Source organism: Benincasa hispida, chromosome 7, assembly GCF_027475165.1.
Source record: "Benincasa hispida cultivar pf3 chromosome 7, pf3_genome.v1.1, whole genome shotgun sequence".
Classification (NCBI taxonomy): Eukaryota; Viridiplantae; Streptophyta; class Magnoliopsida; order Cucurbitales; family Cucurbitaceae; genus Benincasa; species Benincasa hispida.
This window is the reverse complement of record NC_143484.1, coordinates 32,995,826-33,018,519: the sequence shown is the minus strand read 5'-3', so window position 1 is coordinate 33,018,519 and position 22,694 is coordinate 32,995,826. Positions and strand designations below refer to the sequence as shown.

The 22,694-nt window shown below is 34.8% G+C and overlaps 3 protein-coding genes across 4 annotated transcripts; 1 reads left to right on the top strand and 2 right to left on the bottom strand.

The window, feature by feature from the left end:
* Positions 1-10,929: 10,929 nt before the first annotated feature.
* LOC120081230 (putative sugar phosphate/phosphate translocator At3g11320) lies at positions 10,930-14,394 on the top strand. 2 transcript variants are annotated; one of them, XM_039035939.2, is made up of 4 exons: positions 10,930-11,811; positions 12,766-12,869; positions 12,990-13,218; positions 13,815-14,394. In XM_039035939.2, the coding sequence occupies exons 1-4, from the start codon at positions 11,371-11,373 to the stop codon at positions 13,959-13,961; spliced, it is 921 nt and encodes a 306-aa protein (XP_038891867.1). In that variant the 5' UTR covers positions 10,930-11,370; the 3' UTR covers positions 13,962-14,394. The 2 variants fall into 2 exon arrangements, with proteins under 2 accessions (XP_038891867.1, XP_090171840.1); XM_090315714.1 differs by lacking the exon at positions 13,815-14,394 and having other exon boundaries at positions 10,946-11,811; positions 12,990-13,568.
* Positions 14,395-14,415: 21 nt separating this feature from the next.
* LOC120081228 (DNA sliding clamp PCNA-like) lies at positions 14,416-16,454 on the bottom strand. The gene is made up of 4 exons (XM_039035938.2): positions 16,000-16,454; positions 15,672-15,824; positions 15,493-15,590; positions 14,416-15,144 (listed from the first exon to the last, which is right to left on the bottom strand). The coding sequence occupies exons 1-4, from the start codon at positions 16,316-16,318 to the stop codon at positions 14,647-14,649; spliced, it is 1,068 nt and encodes a 355-aa protein (XP_038891866.1). The 5' UTR covers positions 16,319-16,454; the 3' UTR covers positions 14,416-14,646.
* Positions 16,455-17,308: 854 nt separating this feature from the next.
* LOC150035109 (uncharacterized) lies at positions 17,309-18,670 on the bottom strand. Its single transcript, XM_090315230.1, has 3 exons — positions 18,525-18,670; positions 17,977-18,307; positions 17,309-17,899 (listed from the first exon to the last, which is right to left on the bottom strand). Exons 1-3 carry the CDS (start codon positions 18,668-18,670, stop codon positions 17,309-17,311), a joined length of 1,068 nt encoding a protein of 355 aa, XP_090171356.1.
* Positions 18,671-22,694: the final 4,024 nt, after the last annotated feature.

Sequence of the window (22,694 nt, the reverse complement as noted above, 5' to 3'; positions counted from 1 at the left end):
CACATAATAGGGATAGAGGTAGTTTCGAAATGGAAACCACTAATGTATAACTATGTAGATATTTTTGGTGTATGTACATATAGCGTATGCATCTGAGTTGGTTGTGTTTTGTTGTGAAGAGTGTATAAATAAATATATGCTTATAAAGTGTATATCGGGTGCATAAATATCTAAGGAGGACAGGTTCCACGAGTGAAGTTAGGTAGTGCTTGTCACCAAAAGGATATCATTTGTTATCTTCACACTTTCTCATAGGTTAAAAGGTAGTTTAGGAGAGAGTGTGATAGAGCGCCCAAAATAAGGTGCTATAGAAGTCTGCCAGGCACATTAATGACAACCTAGACATTGAGGAGTGACTGTTGGTGTGCGGTGATGAGTCGTTAGCCGAGGGATTTGTGCTTGCAAGGGTTAAACCTCCTCCTTCGTTGAAGAGTTGGGGAATAATTTTTTATGCCTAATTAGTGGACTAAGTGGTAGTATTAGAAGCTTTAAACAAAGGTTAGTGGCCTAGATGTCACTTAATTAAGAAGTGTAGCCATGCAAGGGCAAGTATAAATGTGAGTTTGAGAAGATGGAGCCTGTTTTGCCATTTCTCTCATACCGAAGAAGAAAATCTACAGCCTAAGTAGAGCTCAATCAGTGAGGAGGGTGATCCAGGGTTGCTGTGAGAAAATCTCCATAGATTGATGCTAAAATCTTGGAGAAATTGAAGAGTATTCTGATTTCTGGTTCACCCCAAGAAAACTGTGAAGATCAGTGGATTTGGAGCTCTTTAGAAGGAATTTGAAGCTCAAAATTTGAGGTAAGAAAGTTCAATTATTCTATAAGAAGTTCATAGAAGGAAATTTTGTGTTTTGATGAATGGATTTTGAGTTATAAGCTCTGAAAGTTGAATATGGAATTTGATGTTGATGAACAAGCAGACAACTACAACAGTTAAAGAAGCAAGCAAATGACCGATTAGCTTGAAGGTGGGTGTTGAGCTAGCGCCAGGGTGTGTATGCCTCCGCATAGGCGAGATATGTGAGGTTAAGTAGTAGAGGAAGCATCCAACGCCTAAAAGTTGTGCGACATGCATTGTGCAAGGACAAGACCCGTGGCCTACTCTAACGTTGATGCCTAAGTCAAGTGAGCGAGTGCCTACCTTGAATGTATGTTGTGTGCCCATCTGCACGTGTAGTGTACTTAGCTTGCCAAAGACTAGCATTGCACTAAGTTTTGAAATCTAAGTGTTTCTAAGTTAAGTGAAGTCCTTAAAAGAGTGTTGAATTATATATAACATTAAGGGTGAACTCAAAAGGAGGCCTCAAGTACTAGGTTAGATAAAGTAAGTAAGCTCAAAAGGGAGTCAATGTCGTTAACCAAGAGTTGTTTATTTATGTGACAGGCCAAACAGAGATAAGAAAGGCCTACAATCCCTTGGGAGCTAGCAAGTGACTGTGAGTGACAAGTTTAATAAATGTTATTCCTTAAATATTTTTAATGCTTGAGTTAAAGAATGCTTACCTTAAATGTTTCCAGCACATGGTTTAGCAAAGTATGTCAGGGTTAGACGCATAGTCAACCTAAAGTAAGTTTTCAATATATGCTGAAGCTTGAGTTTTCTCTTAAAGTAAGCTATGTGCTTTGATGTTCCTATAGCATGATCATACCTTAGTGAGCCAAATCCTTCAATGATTTCAAAGCATGTTTTAGGCAATAATTTCTAAAGAAAAGTTTATGAACATTGTTGCTATGTCATGTTTAAGCCTGATTTGATCAGCAAAAGCATTCTTAATGTGTAAATTTTCATGTCATTTTAATGCTAAGTTTTCTTAGGAATGCTTAAGTATTTAAATGTCATATATGTTTAGTATGAGAATTTTTCTAGTACTTTGATAATGAAACCCGATACCCAAGGAGATAAGGAAGGAGATGAAGGTATCTAAGTCAAACATCATGTTTATGTTTAAATTAGCCTTTGGGGCATATCTACATGCACGTATGACCATTATCGATGCTGATTGTATTGAGATTACTCTACATCAACTGAGGTTATCAACGTTGAGGGTAAGTGAGCAAAAGAGGCTCTACCTTAACTAAGGCATAAGAGTACTAAGCCAAGTATGAATCAAAATATTGGCTAAAGTTATGTTATGTTTTTAAGGTTTCCAGTATGCCAATGTTAAGATTTAAAGTTCAAAGTTTATGTGCTTAAGCTGGGCTTGCTTTCTTAACCCAAATTATGAAGTGTTTTTGTTTACCAGATATTTTCTGATTAAACCAGTATGCCTATGTTTATGAATTTAAGTTTTAAAGTTAATCACTCACTGGACATTTTAGTTCACTCTTTCAAAAATATTTTACTTTTAGATAGCGACCGATTTCCCAGAGCCTAGCTTACAGCTGCCAGTCTGCCACAAATCTGTAGATCCCTTATAGACTAGAAGTTGTTTAGGTTGATGTTATATCTTTGTAGGCATTAGAACTTTTGTATATATAGTGGGGAGGGTAATATATATGTGAAAGTGGTTGTGTGTGAACTTTGTTTGAACTATATATATAAGCTACAATTGATTACTTGTTGTTAATGAGTTCTGAATGTTGGGGTTGATGCCCTAAAGTCTCATGTCCTGTAGGTTGTAAACAGTTTGTACGAACGCTTGTGTTGTTAATATATGATATTTACTTCATATCTTGTATTTTGCTCATTTACTTGTTTTATTTGATTTACCACAAACCAATAAACATAAAATCCCTGGTTATCTGTATGTGATTCAAGCATGTATGTGGTGACATACAAGTGGATCATGTCTTGAGTGATAACCAAAATGGTCTGTAGTATATGGATATAGGAGGGAAACCTTATCCTGGTAACGCTACCGATGCAGCTCGCTTTGTGGAATGGTCACAAAGTATTGTGACTTATCACAGATGGTCTGATCCTGATCATTCGTGTTAGGGACATGCGAGCGGGGGCGTCCTATACAAAGTGTTAACGTCTCGTTATATAACACCATTCATGACAGAGACTTCACTTCACTAGGATGACCATAGGTAACATGACTTCAATCCTGAGTGAGTTGGGAACTCCTACCATTGAAGGCGATCCTTTGATTTGTATGGGTGCGAGTGGCCAGATCACCGATTCAAACCTACCATTTTGGGGATTCGTTTGATTTGGGAGCTGGAAACTCAGCTACACAAGATGGAATTCACTCCTTCCCCGAGGCAGGGGTAAGTAGATAGATAGCTCCCTTAAGGGCTGATTCCGGGGCTTGAACGATGTGGCACCACACACCTTCTCTTGACCTGAGAGGTTTTCACACATAGTTGGACTATGTTATATTGTTTATTAGAGAAATCAGTGGTACTTAAGGAGTGAGATGTAACTATAGGGGCATAACGGTAATTTGGCCCAGCTGTACTTACGAGCATATGTGAAAGGTCATCGTACTCATGATTGGTTATATTCGATGGACACAGAAATATATTTGTGATAAGAAGAGTTCAGATGTTGGTCTTTAGTGAAATGTCTGACAATTAACGGATGGTGAATCTCATGGCTAAAGAGTTTAGTCAGCTATTCACGTACGGTTGGAGCTTCGAGCCACAAGTTCATTAAGTTCCCTGGGTAGCTTGGATAAAGTCGAGAACCAGTATTTGGGTTAATTTGAAATGTTCAAATTGACAAGAGGAAGTTCGATTATATATGATATAATTGGACTGGTTAATTATATATGATATAATTAGCTAAATGTATGAGATACATTATTTTAGAGAAAATTAGATATAAATATGATTTATATCAAATTAGAGGAGAAAATACTATAGTAGATATGTGATATCAAACTATAGGATATAAATATAATATGATTATATTAATTAATTGGTTAATTATAAGATAATTATGCCAAAAATCACGTTCGGATGTGGGTTAGTGGGCAACGTCGGTTATTGTAACCGATGAGTTAAAATAAAAAATGTTTTCATTTTTTCTCCGTCGTTCAATCGCCCGAAGAGAAAAGTGAGAGCGCGCTGGTGTTGATCAAAACGATCGCTTAAGCATTTCGAGAGACTATACGATAGCTCTTCTCTGCCTGAACGATCGTCCACCGCGCTAAACGATCGCACATTGTCGCCTACATGATCGGATAGCTCTTCTAAACGATCGTATAGTGTGCTGATTTTACTAAACGATCGTGTACCTTTTCCTAAACGGTTGTTCAGTAAATCTTACACGATCGTGTAGCTCCTTCTAAACGATAAGCACTTCTGCTATGCGATAGTGTTGTTTTACCTCCCACTTGTTTATCGCCTACACAATTTGTGTTTCCTCCCTCCTCTACCAAATTCACCAAAGTCCACCCTTTGGGTTTTCACTCTGAGAATACCCGGGGTCTTTAGTGGTGGTGTCGTCCCCATTGCGGTCGTGAGTTCGCGTTGTTCATACTGCTGTAGTTAACATTTTTCGTCGGGCGTTGGTAAAACACTTGGAGGTTTCCGCTGCGTTTTCCCCATTGCGGTCGTAAGTTACAATTGATTACTTGTTGTTGATGAGTTCTGAATGTCTACAAGGCTTTAGCCAAGTATGCATGGATAAGCTATTATGTTTATAAACTGTCTATCAGGTTAAATAGGTGCGAGAAAATAGGTTATAGGTACTAGTTGAACAGTAGGTGTCATAAGAGGGTTAACATCTGCTGTCTTCACATCTCTTCTCGGGTAAAGAGGGTAGCCTGGGAAAGGGCGTGACATACATTGTATTTGAATAATGAGTTAGCAGGAACGAAGTAATGGTTCTTTGCTTGCTTGTTTTTCTTTTCCTAATTATTCCAACAACTCTCAGTCTTTCATTGACTCTTGTTCTTCCTTCAGTTTTTTTTTTTTCATAACTTTAATCCTTATTCGAATACATTTGAATGATTGATTAATTTTTAAATTTATGAGTTAAAAGTCAGTTATAAATAGATGAATAATTCATTTCTGTTTTGGAATCCTAAAAAGTAGGGGATAATATTTTATATATAAAAGATTTATTTAATTTCCATAAAGATTACAGTTAGTTTAAAAATACAATCTTATTCCTATATTTTAAATAACGAGTAAGTAAATCTTTATTTATATTTTAGGTTTGTTTACCTATGAAAAACGTCGTGGGTACTGTCAATTTTGTGATCCCGCTATAGAGATAGGTTAGATATGCCCTTCCTCTTGCAAACAAATTAGTAAAGAAGTGCCCTTCCTCATGCAAACAGATTAGTAAAGAAGTACCTTGAATGGGGAAATGAGTTTCATAGAAAATTATAGTTGAGAATGCAAAAGATTGGGATTAGATTATCTGTCGATAAGGCGTTTCTCTACTATTTTGGTGGATTTTGGGGGCACCAGAATGGAAGAAAGTCTTTCTAACCTTGATTTTGTGATTCAGTCGCCAGAAAAGATGAATTTTTCGTCACGTTGATGATCGATTGGGTCGTCGGATGCGAGGAATATGGAGCGTCGTTTATATTTTGATTTAGGAAGGATTAAGATTAGATTTTGGGTTTTGTTTTTATTTTTAGGTTTAAATCCTATTTTAGTCCCTCAACTGTTAACTTTGTTTTATTTTGGTCCTTAAACTTTTAAAAGCGTTCATTTTAGTCCTTGAACTTTAAAAAAATGTTTGTTTTGATCCCTACTGTTAAGATTTTGTTAGCTCTAACAGAATTGTGAGGCCACTTCTATTTTTAGATGATTTACATCTAAATTGCTGGGTCAATATTAGGTTAAAAATTGTTAAATCTCAAAGTCTCTTCTGCTGATAACCACTGTATGGCTATAACATTTTGTTCTCTTCTCACATGTTCAACCAGAAACAAGCTTCATTATTTTATCTCTCTACTTAAAATATTTTAGAAACAGAGAAAATAATGTCAACAAAGACATCAATTAAATCAAGTTTAACGAAGAAAGCGAACAAGAGAATGACCTACTTAAATACTAGCAGTGGCTTCCTAACCAGATTGAAGAAGCATAGCATTGTCATGTCTCATGTAATTCGCCATTGCCTCTCACTTGTTCCTTATCAGCTTTATCCTCGTCATACCATTTTTACCATCGTTTTGTTGTCATCAAAACCCTACCAAAAAAAAAAAAAAACATCAATTAACTCATATTCCTGTAATAAGGAAATAACAAAAATGGATTAATAAAGAAAATTCCATTTTTCACAAGCTTTTCATAATGCCCCTAAAATCAATGGACCCCATTTACCAACATTTTAAAGCAAAATGGGGTAGATAAAAAAAAATCTAAAACCTATTAATGAAGAATAAAATCAGTACCATTTGGAGGAGTTGTAGCCACATGAAGGAGGGTGATGAATTGCTTAACGATCTTGATGGAACAAACACTAACTTCAGTGGCGACACTCATGGTTGGAGAAAAAAAAAGGGGGTAAGAATTTACGAAGAAGAAGAAAAGCGGCGTTGAGGAAGTAGATAAAAACTACAAGCTACCTCATAATTCTGTTAATGTTAACAAAATCTTAACGGTAGGGACCAAAATAATTTTTTTCTTTTAAGTTTAAGAACTAAAATGAACATCTTCAAAAGTTTAAGGACCAAAATAGAAGAAAATTCATAATTTAGGGACTAAAATATGATTTAAATCTTATTTATATTGTTTTAAATGCATGTCTTGTCTAGTGTGATAATGATTGATCGTAGGTGTGGATTTAACATTTGTCAGATTCATTGTTTAGCGTGGCAATTGTTTACATACAATATATTTGTTATTTTTTTGAATGTTTTTTAAACCCGCTTCTCTCAAATTCCGAATATTATGGGTTTGGGGTTACTTAAAGACAATTTTGACCATTTCTAATTATTATTTTTTAATATTTATATTTATTTTGCTATTTTTTGCAATTTTAAAAATAATTTGCTATATTTTTTTTTTAAATAAACTTTAAAATTTACTATTTGTCTTGAGAACTCAATTTTAAAAGCACATTTTAAATATATATTTGTGGAATTACTGTCCTTTTTTTTTTTTCGATCAAAGATTCAAACATCTACTTTAATAAGTGCAAATGTTTTAATCAATCAAATTATATTCAAATTAACAAATAGTTTGTAAATACGTTGTAAATATTAATAAAGAGGACAAAAATGACAAAAATGAAGTTAATGATTTATGTTTCCTAATTCAAATCTTCTTGATAAGCGAATTTAATAGATCAAACACACTTAATACTAATTTAGGAGAGTCAAAGAATTCCTCTATATTTGTTTAGCTAATAAAATATTGAATAAATTAAATTTTTGGTCCATAAAATTTGAGATATATTTTGTGTCAAATTAATTTCAAAATTGAAGAATCAAGTTCTTACATTTGAAAATATACTCGATTTTACCTCTAGTAATAAAACATATTAAAAAGATAACGATTTGTTAAACATTATATATTTTTTTAAATAATAAAATCATTTTCTAAAAAAAAAAAAAAAAAAGAAGAAGAAAAAAACTCTCTCGATCTCTTTTTCACTCCCCATCTCCACCTCTTTCCCTAGCTCAGGCACCTAGTCGTCGACCCAGTGCCTGATAATTTTTATTTTAAAAATAGTATACTAGCAAACTATAATGAATTTAACAAATTTTAGTGATAAAAGAACCAAAATCGAATATTTTTTAAATGTTGGTGACTTAATTAATTAAATTTGAAATTTAAGGAGTAATTTAACTTAAATCTCAAGCAAAAAAAAAGTGTAATGTACATAAAATTCTTTCAGGTGATTATTATTATTATTTGAGAAGCAAAAATAAACTCAAAACTTTTAAATGAATTTAAATGTCCTTTGGTGTTAATGATAATAGAGAGGAAAATCTAATAATGCGTCTGTTTTATATTTTATTATTGAGTTTATAAAATAGTTTTAGAAAGTTCTCCACAACTTTATATATTCTTTTTCCAATTTCAAGTTTCTATTATATTAAAAGATATTAATTAAAGAAAAAACTTGCTTCCTAACACTAATCTACTTCTTAACAATATTCATCTTGATAAGTGAGTTGAAATATAATTGGTGTTTTAGATATAGGAAACCCAAGTACTCCCCCAACAAAAAACAAGGAGTTTCTATTTTATATTTTATTATTGAAATTTAATTGAAGAATTTTCACAGAAAAAAAAAATGTCAAAGTATTTATAAAAATAATAAAAATAGTATTAACATATACTGATAGGTTTTTATCGACCTCTATCAATAATAGACTTGTATCAGTTTCGATCACTAATAGTATCAATTAAGACTTCGTCTAAACTTCTATCAAGATCTATCTATGATAGATTTTGATAACAATATCTATCACATATATAATTAATTTTACTATTTGTGTAAATATTTTCTTTTATTTTTATATTTTTGAAAATCCTCCTCTCTCTATATATTAATGGTCTTTTTTTCCTTTTTTTATATATAGTTCTACTATCATTTTAATGATTAACAGGAAAGAAAATTCTCTATAAATGGTTTTCTCAAATTTCTATTTTATTCAAAGATAGATCTACTTCTTAACAATATTCATGAATCCTAGTCAAATTTTAGTTTTTAAAAACTTTTTTTTTTCAATTCCACAAAAATTTTAAATATTTTAAATTATATCAAATTAAATTTAAAAGAGACTTAGAAAATAATGTATTTTTTAATGAAATGAAACTTTGTTTTTGTTTATTAAATATGTTTAGCAAGTTCTCAATTCTAAACCCCTAGCTATCTAAATTTTTTTTAATCAATCCGTTAATATGAACATAATTCAAGTAACTTAAAATCAGTCTCGATCGAAAAATTAACGACTCGAATTCCTCACATCAATTTTTTTTTTTAAAAAAATACATCAAATACATTATTATATCGTCTATTTATTTCGCAATGAGCTAATGTTTTATTAACCAATATACTATGATTTAAAGATGAGTACAAGAGATAAAAGGAAAAAAAAAGGGTAAGATTCAAATGGATACAAAGGTTTTAAATATTTGCAGTTTTAATAAAATCATAGGAGCCCATATAAAACACTGGAAACTATATATCAAATTGAGATTAAATGTGTAAGGTGAGTATAACTAGGCAATGAGTGATATGTATTTATTCTTTAAATCCAAAAAACCTACTTATGGAACAAAAAAAAAAAAAAACTAAATTTTGGAGTTATATTAATTTAAACTTAATTAAACCTTAAACTTTTATAAAGCATATCAATTTATACATTCTTTTAGATTTTGTTCAACCAATGAAACTTACAATTTGAGTCAATTAGACTTAGAAAATCATTCATACATTGATTATCAAATGTGTGTAAATTCTTCAAATGTCGATTCTACAAAATGAATGACTAGGGTAAACACATGGATGATTCTTGAAGCAAATTTTGACTAAAAGTCTAAAGATCTGTTTAGATTGATTAAAATAAATGATTTTCAAAAAGGTTTTTTTTAAAAAAAAACTCTTTTGAGAAAAAAAAAACTATTTAAAATACACTTTGAAAGTGTTTTAAAAACCATTTTGAGGGGTTGTCTAACATTTCAATTTTTTTTTTTTCAAAATGACTTATTTTTAAAATTAAACAGTAAAAACTTAAATCAAACAGACTCTAAATTAATTCATTTATGAAAGTTTAAAACTTTAATTGATATATTATAAAATTTTCAAACGGAACGTAATGGAGAAGTAAATTGATAAAATAATGCAATTATTAGTTTAGGATTCAAATAGATACAACTCTTTAGGGGGCGTTTGTGACACTAAATTGGTTATTATAATCCGTGGTTATTATAGTTAGTGTTTGGGGTACAGACTATTTTAGGTTTGGTTAAAATAATTTGTGTTTTGGATGTAAACTATTTTTGTTTGAGTAGAAAAAAGTAAATATCATAGAAAATAAGAAATAGAGGATGAGTGACAAATAGTAAATACTCTAGTAAAAAAGAGTTTTGAAATACTATATTTAATTGTAGGTTATAAATAGGGAAAGTTAGTGACGTTGGCTTTTAGTTGCCACAGCATAGCAACGGCCAAGCTTTATGCTCTTGTGCGCGCATTTTCGTATCCGTCAAACTTCGAAGCATAGCTACTCTCCAGGGCAACGTCGCGACACTCCATGAAAAGTTGCTCTCAGGTTGACAGTGTAATGCATAGCGTAAGGTGTAGGGTTGCTACGCCCCATGGAGGCAATTTCGTTATTTTTCTTCCTTTCTTCGTTGTTGATGCTACAGAGCTCCATTTAGTTCATTTTCATTCCGTTTTGACTCCAGTTATTTGTTCTACCTCTTAGTTGCTCAATACCTAGAAAATAGCATAAGAAGCATATAAAATCTATGAACGAACCCGAATTAAACTAGGAAAAATAACACTTTTATGGTGTTATCAAATATTGTACACACCACTATTATATTTGGTGTCCCAAACATGGTCTCACTTTACCAACTTATAGTTGATGCCCTAACTTCAAATTTAAGGGCAAGAATTGATATTTTCTTTAAAAAAAAAAAAAAAAAAACCTAAATTTTAAATGGATAGAAAAAAGTGAAGAACCCTAAATAAATTGTCAATAGCTCAACTGACATAATGTTCATACTATCAACCTCCTGCTTTGAGGTTCAATTCCCTTACTCTACACTTTAATTAAAATACTTAAAAAAAAAAAAAAAAACCCAAAATAAGTCTAGAGTGGAATGGTCGCCGGGGCCGGTAGGAGAAAGTCTCCCGCTCCTCCTTGTAATCGCCGCCCTGGGTGGGAAAATAAACAAATCCAAATTAAACCAAAGAAAAAAGAAAAAAGAAAAAAGGAAAGGATAGAAAAGAAAAGAAATAGTATATAGTATTGTTAAATTAAAAAAAATAATAATAAAAAAAAAATTGGAAGATAATTATAACAATAATAATAATAAAAATTAAAAAAAAAATTCATAAATGGTAGAATATGAAATTGGAATAAATGGGTTCTCCTTCTTGAGCGTTTACCTCCTCCTCTGCTTCAAATCTCTCTCTCTCTCTCATCTCTCATCTCTCATCCATCTCTCTCCTCCTTTTATCAGAACCAAATTGTCGTCGGTCATCCTCAAAACTCGACCCTCTTCCCATTTGACGAAGACCCATTTCTCCAATTTTCCCCTTTTCCTCTCTCTTTCAACTCTCTCCTCATTTCCCCTGTTTCGAATTTCTTGCCCTCCATGGAGTTCGGTTCTCAGATCCATGGAAACCCCACCTCCATTCCTCTGTAATGTGTCTCTTTCTCGCTTCCCTTTTTGTAGATTCGACTTCCAGATCCATGTTCTAGTGTCCCCAATCGGAGCTCCAACTCACGCCTTTCAGAAATCGCCGCCCCACGATCCAGACCGACAGCCGAAATGAAGGGTTCGAGTCGTTTTTTCACGATCGGGCTTGTGACTTCCTGGTACTCCTCCAACATTGGCGTTCTTTTGTTGAACAAGTATTTGCTGAGCAACTATGGGTTCAAGTACCCGATCTTCTTGACCATGTGCCATATGACGGCTTGCTCTTTGCTTAGCTACGTTGCGATTGCTTGGTTGAAGATGGTTCCGATGCAGACGATTCGATCTCGGATCCAATTTTTGAAGATTGCGGCGCTTAGCTTTGTGTTCTGTATTTCTGTTGTCTTTGGCAACATTTCTCTTAGGTATTTGCCGGTTTCCTTCAACCAAGCTGTTGGGGCTACCACGCCTTTCTTTACGGCAGTTTTTGCTTACCTTATGACGCTGAAGAGGGAAGCTTGGCTCACTTACGTTACTCTCATCCCTGTTGTTACTGGGGTTATTATTGCTAGTGGGGTAAGAAGAACAAACACCTTCAACTTTTTTCTAATTCAAATTGCTATGATCTTTGAGAAGGATATTTGCTTGATTCTTGGCTATTATAGTTGCTTGCTATTTCGGATTAAAATGCCTCATGTTTTGGTATTTGCTAATTGTTTGAACAACTTTTTCAGCGATTTTTTTTTTTCATTTTAGTTTTTCTTTGTTTCCATGATCGAACAGAATTAGCTTGTGTAAGTGCCTGATCTGGGGTTAGGAGATTTATTAGATATTTATGAGTAGATGGCCAATTTGGTTTGAAGCATTGTGATTCTTGTAAGGGTTGTTTGGGAGTATTAAGAATTCGAATGAATAGTACCTTGATGCCTTTTGGAATAAAAATACTGGTAAAAAGCATTTTCTTTTTGCTTATTTTCACTCATGCTCTAATTTAGAATATAAGATGTTATTTTTCCATTTATAACCATTAATTTACGGAGAGTCATTTAAGTATACCTCAATTTTACCAATTCCAAGTGAAAGATGTATGCTATTTTCTTAAAGCAAGTTTGAAACAAATATAGAAAACTAGTTTATAGGATACCGTCCCAAACAGCCCACTTAGGTTTTTTTTCTTCACATTTTCTTCTCCAATGTGTAATTGGTAGATGTTTCAAAACATGTATATGACTGAGTAAGGCAAGCCTGTTACTACTGGCTTGACTGTGGATGGTTCTCAAGTATTCCATCAAAACTTGTAGTAAATTGTCACTAACCTAGTTCTTGTTGTAAACTGTTAAGATCTTCTCTTATCTTCTTTCTTTTGGTGTTGGGGGAAGGGTGTGTAGAAAATGGAGGTAGATAAGCTAGTTGTGGTTCTAGTCTTGCTTGAATGATTGTTGCCTTTGGAAATTTGTTTGTCATAATAAATGTTGTTTCTCTACTTTCCATCTTTGTGTTACTGATTCTTTGTGTGTCAATCGGCATCAGGGTGAACCGAGTTTCCATCTGTTTGGATTTATAATATGTGTTGCAGCTACAGCTGCAAGGGCACTCAAATCAGTACTGCAGGGAATTTTGCTTTCTTCTGAAGGGTAAGGGGCTTGTTGTTGTTCTTTATTAGTAATTTAATCTTCATTGGGAGAATAATGAATAGTTACTTTTTAATTGATTTAAAAACTGCAAATGAGAGTTTAGACATTTATCTTTTTCAGAGAGAAGCTGAATTCCATGAATCTTCTTCTGTACATGGCTCCTATAGCTGTTGTCTTTCTGCTGCCTGCGGCACTTTTCATGGAAGAAAACGTGGTCGGTATCACTCTGGCTCTTGCTCGAGATGATAAAAAGATCATCTGGTATCTGTTATTCAACTCTTCACTTGCCTATTTTGTAAACTTAACCAATTTCTTGGTTACCAAGCACACCAGTGCATTGACACTTCAGGTATGCCTCATTTCTTCATTGATGCTCATGTTTGTCATATCCATCCTTCTCCATGTTCTCTTTCTACGTCTCATCCTATATTCCATAATCATTCGAATGATAATGCACTTAGCGGAGTCTTCTCTTTCATCTCCTTTTGATAGTTGTCCTCTTTTTATAACTATGCTTTGTTTTTTGTTTCTGTATCCCTTCGAAGAGTTATGATCTATGTTTACTTTCTACAACCGAAGTTTGGTTTTTATCTTTTCTTTTGAAGCTCCCCAACAAATGATTGTTTTCAGAGGGTTGAGACATTAGCATAAACAATTTGGTATTGTTATTGAAGGATTTGTTGGACATCATAATAATATTGGTCAAGGCACCCCTTAACTGTTTCTGTCTCGAGTTTTGATGGCCTTATCACACTTTTCTTCCTTTCCATATATCTCCTAGACCAAGTTCATAATATTGGCTAGATATTGTAAGGGGGAAAACTGATGTATTCTCTGCCATTGATACTGAACTATCTTTGTTGCATCTGTGTTCAGGAGCCGTGCTCCATCTTCTCTTAAAACTCCAAGTCTGTCAGATAATTCACGAGCTATGGCTTCTTTCAGGTGCTTGGAAATGCGAAGGGTGCTGTCGCTGTGGTGATTTCAATTTTGATTTTCAGAAATCCAGTCTCGGTCACTGGAATGCTTGGTTATGCGCTCACAGTTATTGGAGTTATCCTCTATAGTGAATCGAAGAAAAGAAGCAAATGAGAACAATGCGACTGAAGTGCATTTTCCTACTATAGTTTTTTTGGCGGTGGCAGCAGTCGTCGAATATCAGAGGCAGCGGCTGTAGGTCGGCCATTGACTATATAGCCTCCAAATTCTTTTTCCCCCCCACTGAAAAGCTTATTAGCTTAGGCATTGGTTTATATTTGTATCATCCTCACAAGATCTGTCACAAAATAGGAATTTTAATAAGGAAGAATTATGGGGTAAAGTTTTCTTTAGAAAGGATTAATAGAATTGTTTATTACATAAAGGTCGCCTGTTATTGTCACTCCTTGATCAATTAAGGGGGAAAAACAACCGTATCTTTTACCATTTTGGTACATTATTTTGTTGATTCCAAGTTACTCTGAACTCTGTTTGAGGGTAATTTTGCTTGTTTGGAAGAAAATACAGAATACAGATTTACTTGTCATATCTCCTTTCATGGTCAGGATTTGGATGGAATAGAACAAATTCCGACTCCAAAATATTAGCTGAATAAAGATTCTTACAAGATATTTCAATTTCGTAGAACTTATCTAAACAAACATATAGCCATGATTGCTTACTCGTATGTCAGAAAATCACTCCTTGTCATCTCTTCTCTTCTCTACTAACCTAACCAACAGGAGTTAAAAAGTGGCTAACATTTCCTACTTACAAATTGATTTCTCATGAAAAGTCATCACTCAAGTTCCATTGTTTCGATCTTCGGTTCTTTGGGAGTATTGTTTTCCTCTTCTGCCTTGCTTTTGAGTGGAGAGTTCTTTTCTTCATCATTGATAACAAAGACAGTCTTGTTGTCTTCATCCTTGATCTCAATTACAGACCCGTTCTCTTCTTCAAACTTCATCTCTGATTCAGGGTTAGGCTCAACTTTTGGCTTCAAGTCAGCTTTGGGTTTTGCCTTTGCTGTATGCTTGGGCTCTGTCTCAGGTCTGTTAATTGCTTGTGCTGCAGCTGCAGCTGCAGCTTCATCTTCTTCTTCGATTTTAGGAGCCAAGTAGTATCTTATATAACCCATGTCTTCGATTCTGTATTCAACCACCACAGGCAGATCTGAAGACATGCTAATCGTCACCTGGTTTGCTAAAGGGCTTGCCTTTGTAAAAGAGTTGAGGTACCTCAGGGCAAAAGTTAAGCTAACTGGTTCTTCCATCTCTATTATAACAGCTTCTTCAGGCTGTAAAATTTCAATTCACAAAAAAAGAAGCCATCAAAACAAAACAATTGCTTGATATTTTATCTTATAGAACAGAACATAGCCCATAACACTACTAAATCAGTTGAAATGATCACTTTTGTGGTTCAAACTCAATTCATGCATTCAACCAAATATTAAATTGAATTTGAGGTTGTTTAGTGTGAAAAGCCTTGTCAACTGCAGGCATTTGATAGCTTATACATGGCAAACAACTACACGACATTTTATCTTATAGAACATAACATAGCCATATCATTGTCAGAATTGATTTAAAGAAGCGACATTTGTATCACTTTTGTTGTTCACAGTGTGCTTTGAGGAAAATACCTTGTCAACTGTGGTATTTCGTCTACAAACTATATTGGCAGTGCCAATATCACCTCTGGTTGAGAATTGAACTCCTTCCTTTGACACAGAGATCAGAACTGGAACAAAGCGATAATTCGTTATATTTTGCAAATTAGAATAATACTTATAAACAAAACCAAAATGATTCAGACGATTACCAGTATCGCCAATGGAGCTGAGATCCTTACAAATCCTCGCAAACTCAGCTGCTGGCATTCTAACAATAGACTGATATTCAGCATCAGGGATTCCAAGATGTTCACTATCAATATCCATCAGCTTCATCTCAAAATCAGCTATCTTATCTTGCGCTAAACGCCGCGAAAGAAGCAACAGCAAATCAGAATAACTATTTTCCAGCTCAGCAGCCAGCATCAAATACATATTAGAATCTAAACCCTAAAATTATTCATCTTCAGCTATCCGAAAACATTTCTAATTAGTTACATAAAAAGAGTAGGGGAAAAAGGAGTTTGGTGAACTCACAAGGGTTTTCGAACATGAAAGTGACGCAATCACTACCATCATCGGCCTTCAGCGTAACAATGTCGTCGTTACCAGCGCAACGGAGCATCTTAGCCATGTTGTTGAGGTTCATTCCCATGGAGATGCTGCGATCACAGCGATAATGCTCGAAACCCTCGGAGCGGAGAAGGAGAGAAACTAAAGCGACGTGACTGGAATCCATAGCTTGAAGGGAGAAACCAGTGGAAGAACAATCGAAATTGGCGTCGTTGACGAGGTCTTTCATGGCTTCAAGGACCTTCTTGAGAAGACTCCCCTGAACTAGACGGAACTCCAACATTTTTTGTGGGTGTTGTGAGCACTGAGAATTAATGGCGGTTTCTTGGGTTTCTCTGATGAAAGAAGAAATGAAATGAAATTGTGAGATATAACGGAAGGATTCGGGAAGAGAGAGAGAGATACCCCAGCTTGGGCGGGAGTGGGGACGGGAATTCCCGCCAGATCAGCTACGACGTCGTTATATATTTCTCCTTTATTATTATTATTATTATTTTGGAATACATGGATTGAATTATCGTAATTCGGTCACGAGTCATTTCATCTTTTGTTTTTAAAAATTGTGTCTATTTCTTACCAATTCTTTACAATTTGTTTGCATATTTATTAAGGGTGTGTTTGGTATGTGATAAAATAGAGAGTTGAGTTGATAATTATTATATGGAGAGTTAAATTATCTGAAAAGTTAAATTGTCTGTGTTTGTTGTGCAGAGTTGAGTTGGAGGATCTGATGTAGTTTTTTTGTGAATAAGATTAGTTATATTTTTTTTCTGTTTATTTTTTATTTCATTCTTTTATTTTTTTTTTAGTTTTATGCTTTGTTATTGTTGATTAATTTTCAAATATACACATATTTTCTCAAATCATTTATGACATAAACTGGAATTTTTTTTCTCAATTTGTAGAACATAATAGATTATTTTTCATATATTCTTTTCAAAAACTGTAATAATTCTAATTCTCTTCAATCGATAAAACATACCAACAAAATATATTTCATATTGCTGCTCAATTAATTGATATATTTTATAATGTATGTATATATATCGAAGGTATATATATTTCATATTGAATGTTTGTATGTATATATATCCAAAAAAAATTTACAAAATATATGTTCTTTTCGATACGTATAATATTAGTTATGTTTACAAACACAAAAATTACATATTTTCAAGTATGCAAAAGTTATCATTCTTTTCGACATGACAATCCATTGTCCATTTGCTGTTATCCAAAAAAACTATAAACAAAATATAGGGGTGTGGTCAGTTTACATGTTTCTTCCTAGTAAACGGAGGCAGTGCCTCTTCCGTGCGTGTTCTGGTACTGCAAGAAAGCAATCTGTCTTCTGAATGTCTGTGACAACGAGGTCAATAAAGGTGACCTGATCATCCTCATCCAGACCATCAATGTTGTATATGGCATTTACTACTTCCTTCCGACGCCCGAACTCCAGCTCATACTTCTCCTTTTGCCACGATGCAAGTCTACCCATGTGTGTGCTCTGCATTTCAACAGTCGATCTCATGATGTCGATCATTTCAGCTTGGAATGATAACCTCTTCCTCTTACTGCCTCGAGATGACTTGGTAGGTACACTCGCTCTACCTGTAGATTGCTCTGCTAGCTCTTCATCTATTTCATCTTGATTTAATGGTGATTCTGTCTGGCGAACCTCAGGGGTGTGACAGTCCTGTGATCCAAGTCGAATCTCATCTTCAAACTCTCTGAATGCATTCGTCGCCATCACGTATGGGTCCTCACTTGATTTCCCTACTGCTCCGTCTTTCCCAAATACGGTGGAGAGGTCATCGTAATGTGGGAATGGCTTGTTCCACATCCCCTTCGCATTGGGATGACTCTGCATTGATACACATAAACATTATTGATATTTATATTATAACACGTATCCGTACATTTTTTTTTCTAGAATCTTACCCGAACCCAAAGATCGAAAATCTCCCTCTCGACCTGGACACATTTGAACTCCTCATTCCAGCCGAACTCCAACTGACTTAACATCTTTGATACTGCGTTGTATTGTTTCTTCAGACTCTTCACCTTGCACTCAATGGTGTTCTGATTCAGTGCGCACCCAGGCACTTTCTCATGCAGAATTTGCTCTAAGTGTTGTAGGTATCCTAGTCGAAACGTTCCATTATCGGACCTCCAACCGGTCTCCACCAAATACAATAGAGCTTCCACCAACTTAGCATCCTCCACCTTCGGCCATATGTGTTTAGACCTCTTACTATTACCTGCCATTATGCTGCATGCATACGTTTGTTGAATGAAAAGATGCTATAAATTAAACACATGCACAAACAAAGGATAAACTGCTGAAATTATATGTTCCAATTTAACTTGTTCACATAGAGTCTTGGCACAAAACATTTTCACGACATACTTGGAATGTTCCATAATTAAATTCCATTCAGTAGTAAAAGAAAAGTAAGCAATGAACATTGAATAATCATGCTCTTTGCCATTGAGTAAACATTTCGACTGCTAAGTCATCCCTGAACTTGGTCCATTCCTCTGATGATTCAACAAATTCAATATGATCCCCAACAAGACCAATTAATGCAGAATTTTCCTCATCGGGTACATCAAGCATTGCACCGATTTCCATCTCCCTTGTGATCAAGTTGTGAATAAGGCAACATGCAGTTATTGTTCAACATTAGACTTGTATTGGGTAGAATGATTTTCCCCTAAGAATAGGCCACCGCCCCTTTAGCAACCCAAACGCTCGCTTGATAACGTTCCTTGCTAAAGAATGTTTCATGTTGAAAAATTCTCTTGCAGTTGTCGGTGCGTTTCCTACTCCACGCCAATCAGAGAGATGGCATCGTTCCCCTCTGTACGTGTAACAACCCAAATTTTACGCATACACTATAGAAAATTAAATGTCAAATGTTAAGCAGGACGAAATTTTATTTAAAGGGGTGGTAAATGCAATACCCTAACCTTAATTTAGAAAGTAGGAAAACAAATAAAATATATAATTAAAAATGAAAAAAATATATAAACTTAATAGGAAAATCGGGTGGAAATTTAGAATTGAATTTTTTTTTTTATTAATTATCCAAAAATAATGAATAAGGGGGCAGAATCAGAGAGGATTAAATAGAAGTTGGACGCTAGCTAATTCAGGAGACAACGGGCAGTAGATAACTTTTTGTTTGGGCACTGCTCATTGGAAGAATTGGAGGTGAATTAATTGCCCATATACTCTTAAAATTTGAAAGAGTTAAAAAGAGGAAGTGGAATCCACAAGCAGTGAAGGCAACCACGCGTGAAAACTAGCGAGATTGAAGAGAAAATTGAAGAGAACGAGAGTGGAGAGAGCGAGATTGGAGAGAGCGAGATTCTCAGCGAGACAATGGGAGAGAATGGGAGCAGGAGTGAGAGCGAGACCAGCGAGAGTCACGAGAGCCAAACCAGCGAGAAAGCTGAAGAGGGCGGAGAAATTTATGCTTCCAGGGCTGGCAGGGCATGTATGGTTGCACCCCTCCAGGCCTAATCTTACATTATGTTTATGCTAGGGACTAGCAGGGTATGTATGGTTGCACCCCTCTAGTCTTACGTTTATGCTAATGGTTGATGTTGGATGCGACTCTGACCCTACTGACTGCATGACCCGCTAATCATCAGATGGGTTAGTTTTCGCTTAGGTCCTCATCTTCCTATCAGGGCGGAGAGATTTATGTTGGAAGCATAACCGATCACCACATGTTATTATACGTTTTCGGTCCCAACCATATGTTTTCATGACATATTGCTTGTGATTGTGCATTTGGTCACTACCCTACGTGAGAACTACTTACTGGGTATATTATATACTCATCCTACATTTTTACAGACTTTGTAGGTAAGGACACATCGTAGATGGCAGAATTGGACGTCGCTCAAATGGCCAACCATCAAACTCACTATTATAGGCACATGCATTTTGTACCACCACGCTAATCTATTATGGATCTTGGTGTTTCGATAAATAAAATTTTTATATAGTTTTTCTATCTAATTAATAAAATTTAGATATGTTCTTTGAAATTTTCACCAAAACTCATCTCATGATAGAAAAGTCTAAGTATGCATGTCGTAGCGGTCGGATCATAATGTGTAAGGATCCGGTCGTTACAGTACAACGCCAAGAATCCTTCAGCGTTGAGGTATCCAGCATCACATAGGTAATAGTATCCTGTACACGTTTCGAAATGCCATGCACATGTGTTGTGGTAGGTACGAATGTTTAAATAACGTATACAGTTATTATAATACCCTTTGGAACCCTCAATCTGTACGGTCGCGAAACCGCATCCCTAAGAACCCTTGAATCGGCTGTAGACCCTTCCCACCCTGGCAAAACGAAGACGAACTCCCCATTTTGATCACACACCGTAAGAACGTTTGTGGCAATCTCTCCCTTTCTCGTCCTATATCGAGGTCGATCGATGACACTAACATTCAATTTAATGTATGTGCCGTCAACGCACCTAGACAATTTTGTTTCTCTCAAGTGATCAGAATGAATTAAAAAAAAAAATCTATCGTTACATGCATATTTATGACGTATTCATGTAAAAAACTGAGTACTTTTTGTACCTGAAACCACTTCCGTCTTCCATCGGTGCATGTAGTTGTGATCGGTTCTGGTTTTCTTAACAAAATAGTGTGAAGTTGTAAGAATGCCCTAAGAACTGCATTGAAATATCTCGAAACTGTCTCACCAGACCTCGAAAATGTTTTGCGTACCACTCGATTCTTGACACCGTGTGCAAGAATGTGTAGGAATATTACAACCATCTCTTCGACGTCTATACATCTTGTTGGTTCCAAACAACCAGTCGACCGTAACATATTACATAGAATCGTAAAGGTACGTCCATCCATTCGGGTGCTTTCACGACATGCCAAGTCACTCTCATAAATTAGGCGAAAGAAGGTCAACTGCTTAATGTAGTGCCTAGCATATGTCGGTTGTCTCTCTATCCTTCGGTAGTTGTTCAATAACGTGGTTAGTGTTATGAACAACTGTATTTGAGAGTGCGAAATAATTCTCATGATCAAAAAGAGGTCTTCAACAGTATCCATCTTTATAGGGAAAGGGATACACAAGTTATTCCTGAAAGGGTAAGGTATTTGGCAAATTATGTTTCATGATTAAGAAAGAATAGCAAACGATGTCAAGCGTCGGTATTGGGCATATTGGGTTATAGTTTAGATTTATGGTGTTATTTCCCAATGAGGATCTCGCTTATGAGAATGATCTCGCTCATGAGGAGGATCTCGCTCTTCATAAGCGAGATCCCCCTCATGAGCGAGATCCTCATTGTTTTTCACCCATTGAAATGAACTTATTATTAGATAAAAAAAAATTACATAATAGTACTATTTCACCCATAATTCATAAAAAATTTGAGAAGTATTAGATTAAAAAATATAATGTCGCCAACCATTAATAAAAAAAATTGTGAACTAGTATTTCAAAAAAATGTGACCAACAATTAACAAATAACATATTTCCATAAATAAAATAAAAAAAAAATAAGTTCTAAAAAAAGGGAGATACTCTAAACCTCAAAATAACAAACCTTCTCAAACTAATTAGGAATGATTTGTGCAATTAGTTTAGACTCCACAAGAAACACAAAATAATGATAGTTAGATTAGAAATAAAATAAAATAAATTGAACTAAGAAGTAACCAACAAAAAAAATAATAATAAATTGAACTAAAGAGTAATCAACAAAAGCATATCTTTTTAGTGGAGAAAGACAGTGGAAATATGAAACGTAGAAAAAGACAGTGAAAATATAGTGGAGAAAGACAGTGGAAATATAAAACGTATGAGTGGGAAGTCATCTATAAATAGAAGAGGGAGAAAGAAGCGGTTGTTGGAGAAAGTTTGGTGCATTTATTAAAGAATGAAATTAATTTAACCTCATTAATTAAAGAGTGAAATTAAAATTAAAGAGTGAAATTAATTTGAGTGTTAGTTGAAAGTAAGTAGCAGTCATGTTGGTAGTAAAGCCAAGTAAATACAAATAGTAAAGTCAAGTAAATAGAAATAACATATTTCCATTAAAAAAAAAAAAAAAACAATGAGGATCTTCTTGAGTGAGATCCTCATTTCTAGCGAGATCCTCATCACAAAATTAGCGAGATTCGTTCATGAGGAGGATCTCGCTCATGAGGATGCTCTTGCTCTCTTCACTCTCGCTCTCTCCCACTTTCTCGCTCAAAATCTCACTCTCTCCAACTTTCTCGCTCAAAATCTTGCTCTCAATGATCTCGTTGGTCTCGTTCTCAACGATCTCGCTGATCTCGCTCTCAACGATCTCGCTGATCTCACTCTCAACGATCTCACTCTTAGCTCATACTTGTCATTTTGCCACGATGCAAGTCTACCCATGTGTGTGCTCTGCATTTCAATAGTCGACATTTCTAGCGAGATTTCCTTCTAGAGCAAGACCCTCATCACAAAATTAGCGAGATTTCACTTGTACAGGGTTGAAGTTTCGACTTATGTATAACCCTTTATACATATTGTTTCCAAGTTTTTTTTTGTTTGTCGAGTTATTTATGTCGAAACTTCAACCTACGACAACCATAATATATATTGTTTCCAAGTTTTTCTTTGTTTATCG

Bases quoted from the DNA above. Each gene is read 5' to 3' on its own strand.
- LOC120081230 (XM_090315714.1), top strand. From the start codon at position 11,371: ATGAAGGGTTCGAGTCGTTTTTTCACGATCGGGCTTGTGACTTCCTGG. The intron at 11,812-12,765 runs GTAAGAAGAACA...AATCGGCATCAG, and splicing joins GGGTTATTATTGCTAGTGGG to GGTGAACCGAGTTTCCATCT. The intron at 12,870-12,989 runs GTAAGGGGCTTG...TATCTTTTTCAG, and splicing joins ATTTTGCTTTCTTCTGAAGG to AGAGAAGCTGAATTCCATGA.
- LOC120081228 (XM_039035938.2), bottom strand. From the start codon at position 16,318: ATGTTGGAGTTCCGTCTAGTTCAGGGGAGTCTTCTCAAGAAGGTCCTT. The intron at 15,825-15,999 runs GTGAGTTCACCA...CGCGGCGTTTAG, and splicing joins TTTCATGTTCGAAAACCCTT to CGCAAGATAAGATAGCTGAT. The intron at 15,591-15,671 runs GTAATCGTCTGA...GCTTTGTTCCAG, and splicing joins CAGCTCCATTGGCGATACTG to TTCTGATCTCTGTGTCAAAG.
- LOC150035109 (XM_090315230.1), bottom strand. From the start codon at position 18,670: ATGGAAATCGGTGCAATGCTTGATGTACCCGATGAGGAAAATTCTGCA. The intron at 18,308-18,524 runs GCAAAGAGCATG...GTATGCATGCAG, and splicing joins GTCGAAATGTTTACTCAATG to CATAATGGCAGGTAATAGTA. The intron at 17,900-17,976 runs GTAAGATTCTAG...GTATCAATGCAG, and splicing joins TTTTCGATCTTTGGGTTCGG to AGTCATCCCAATGCGAAGGG.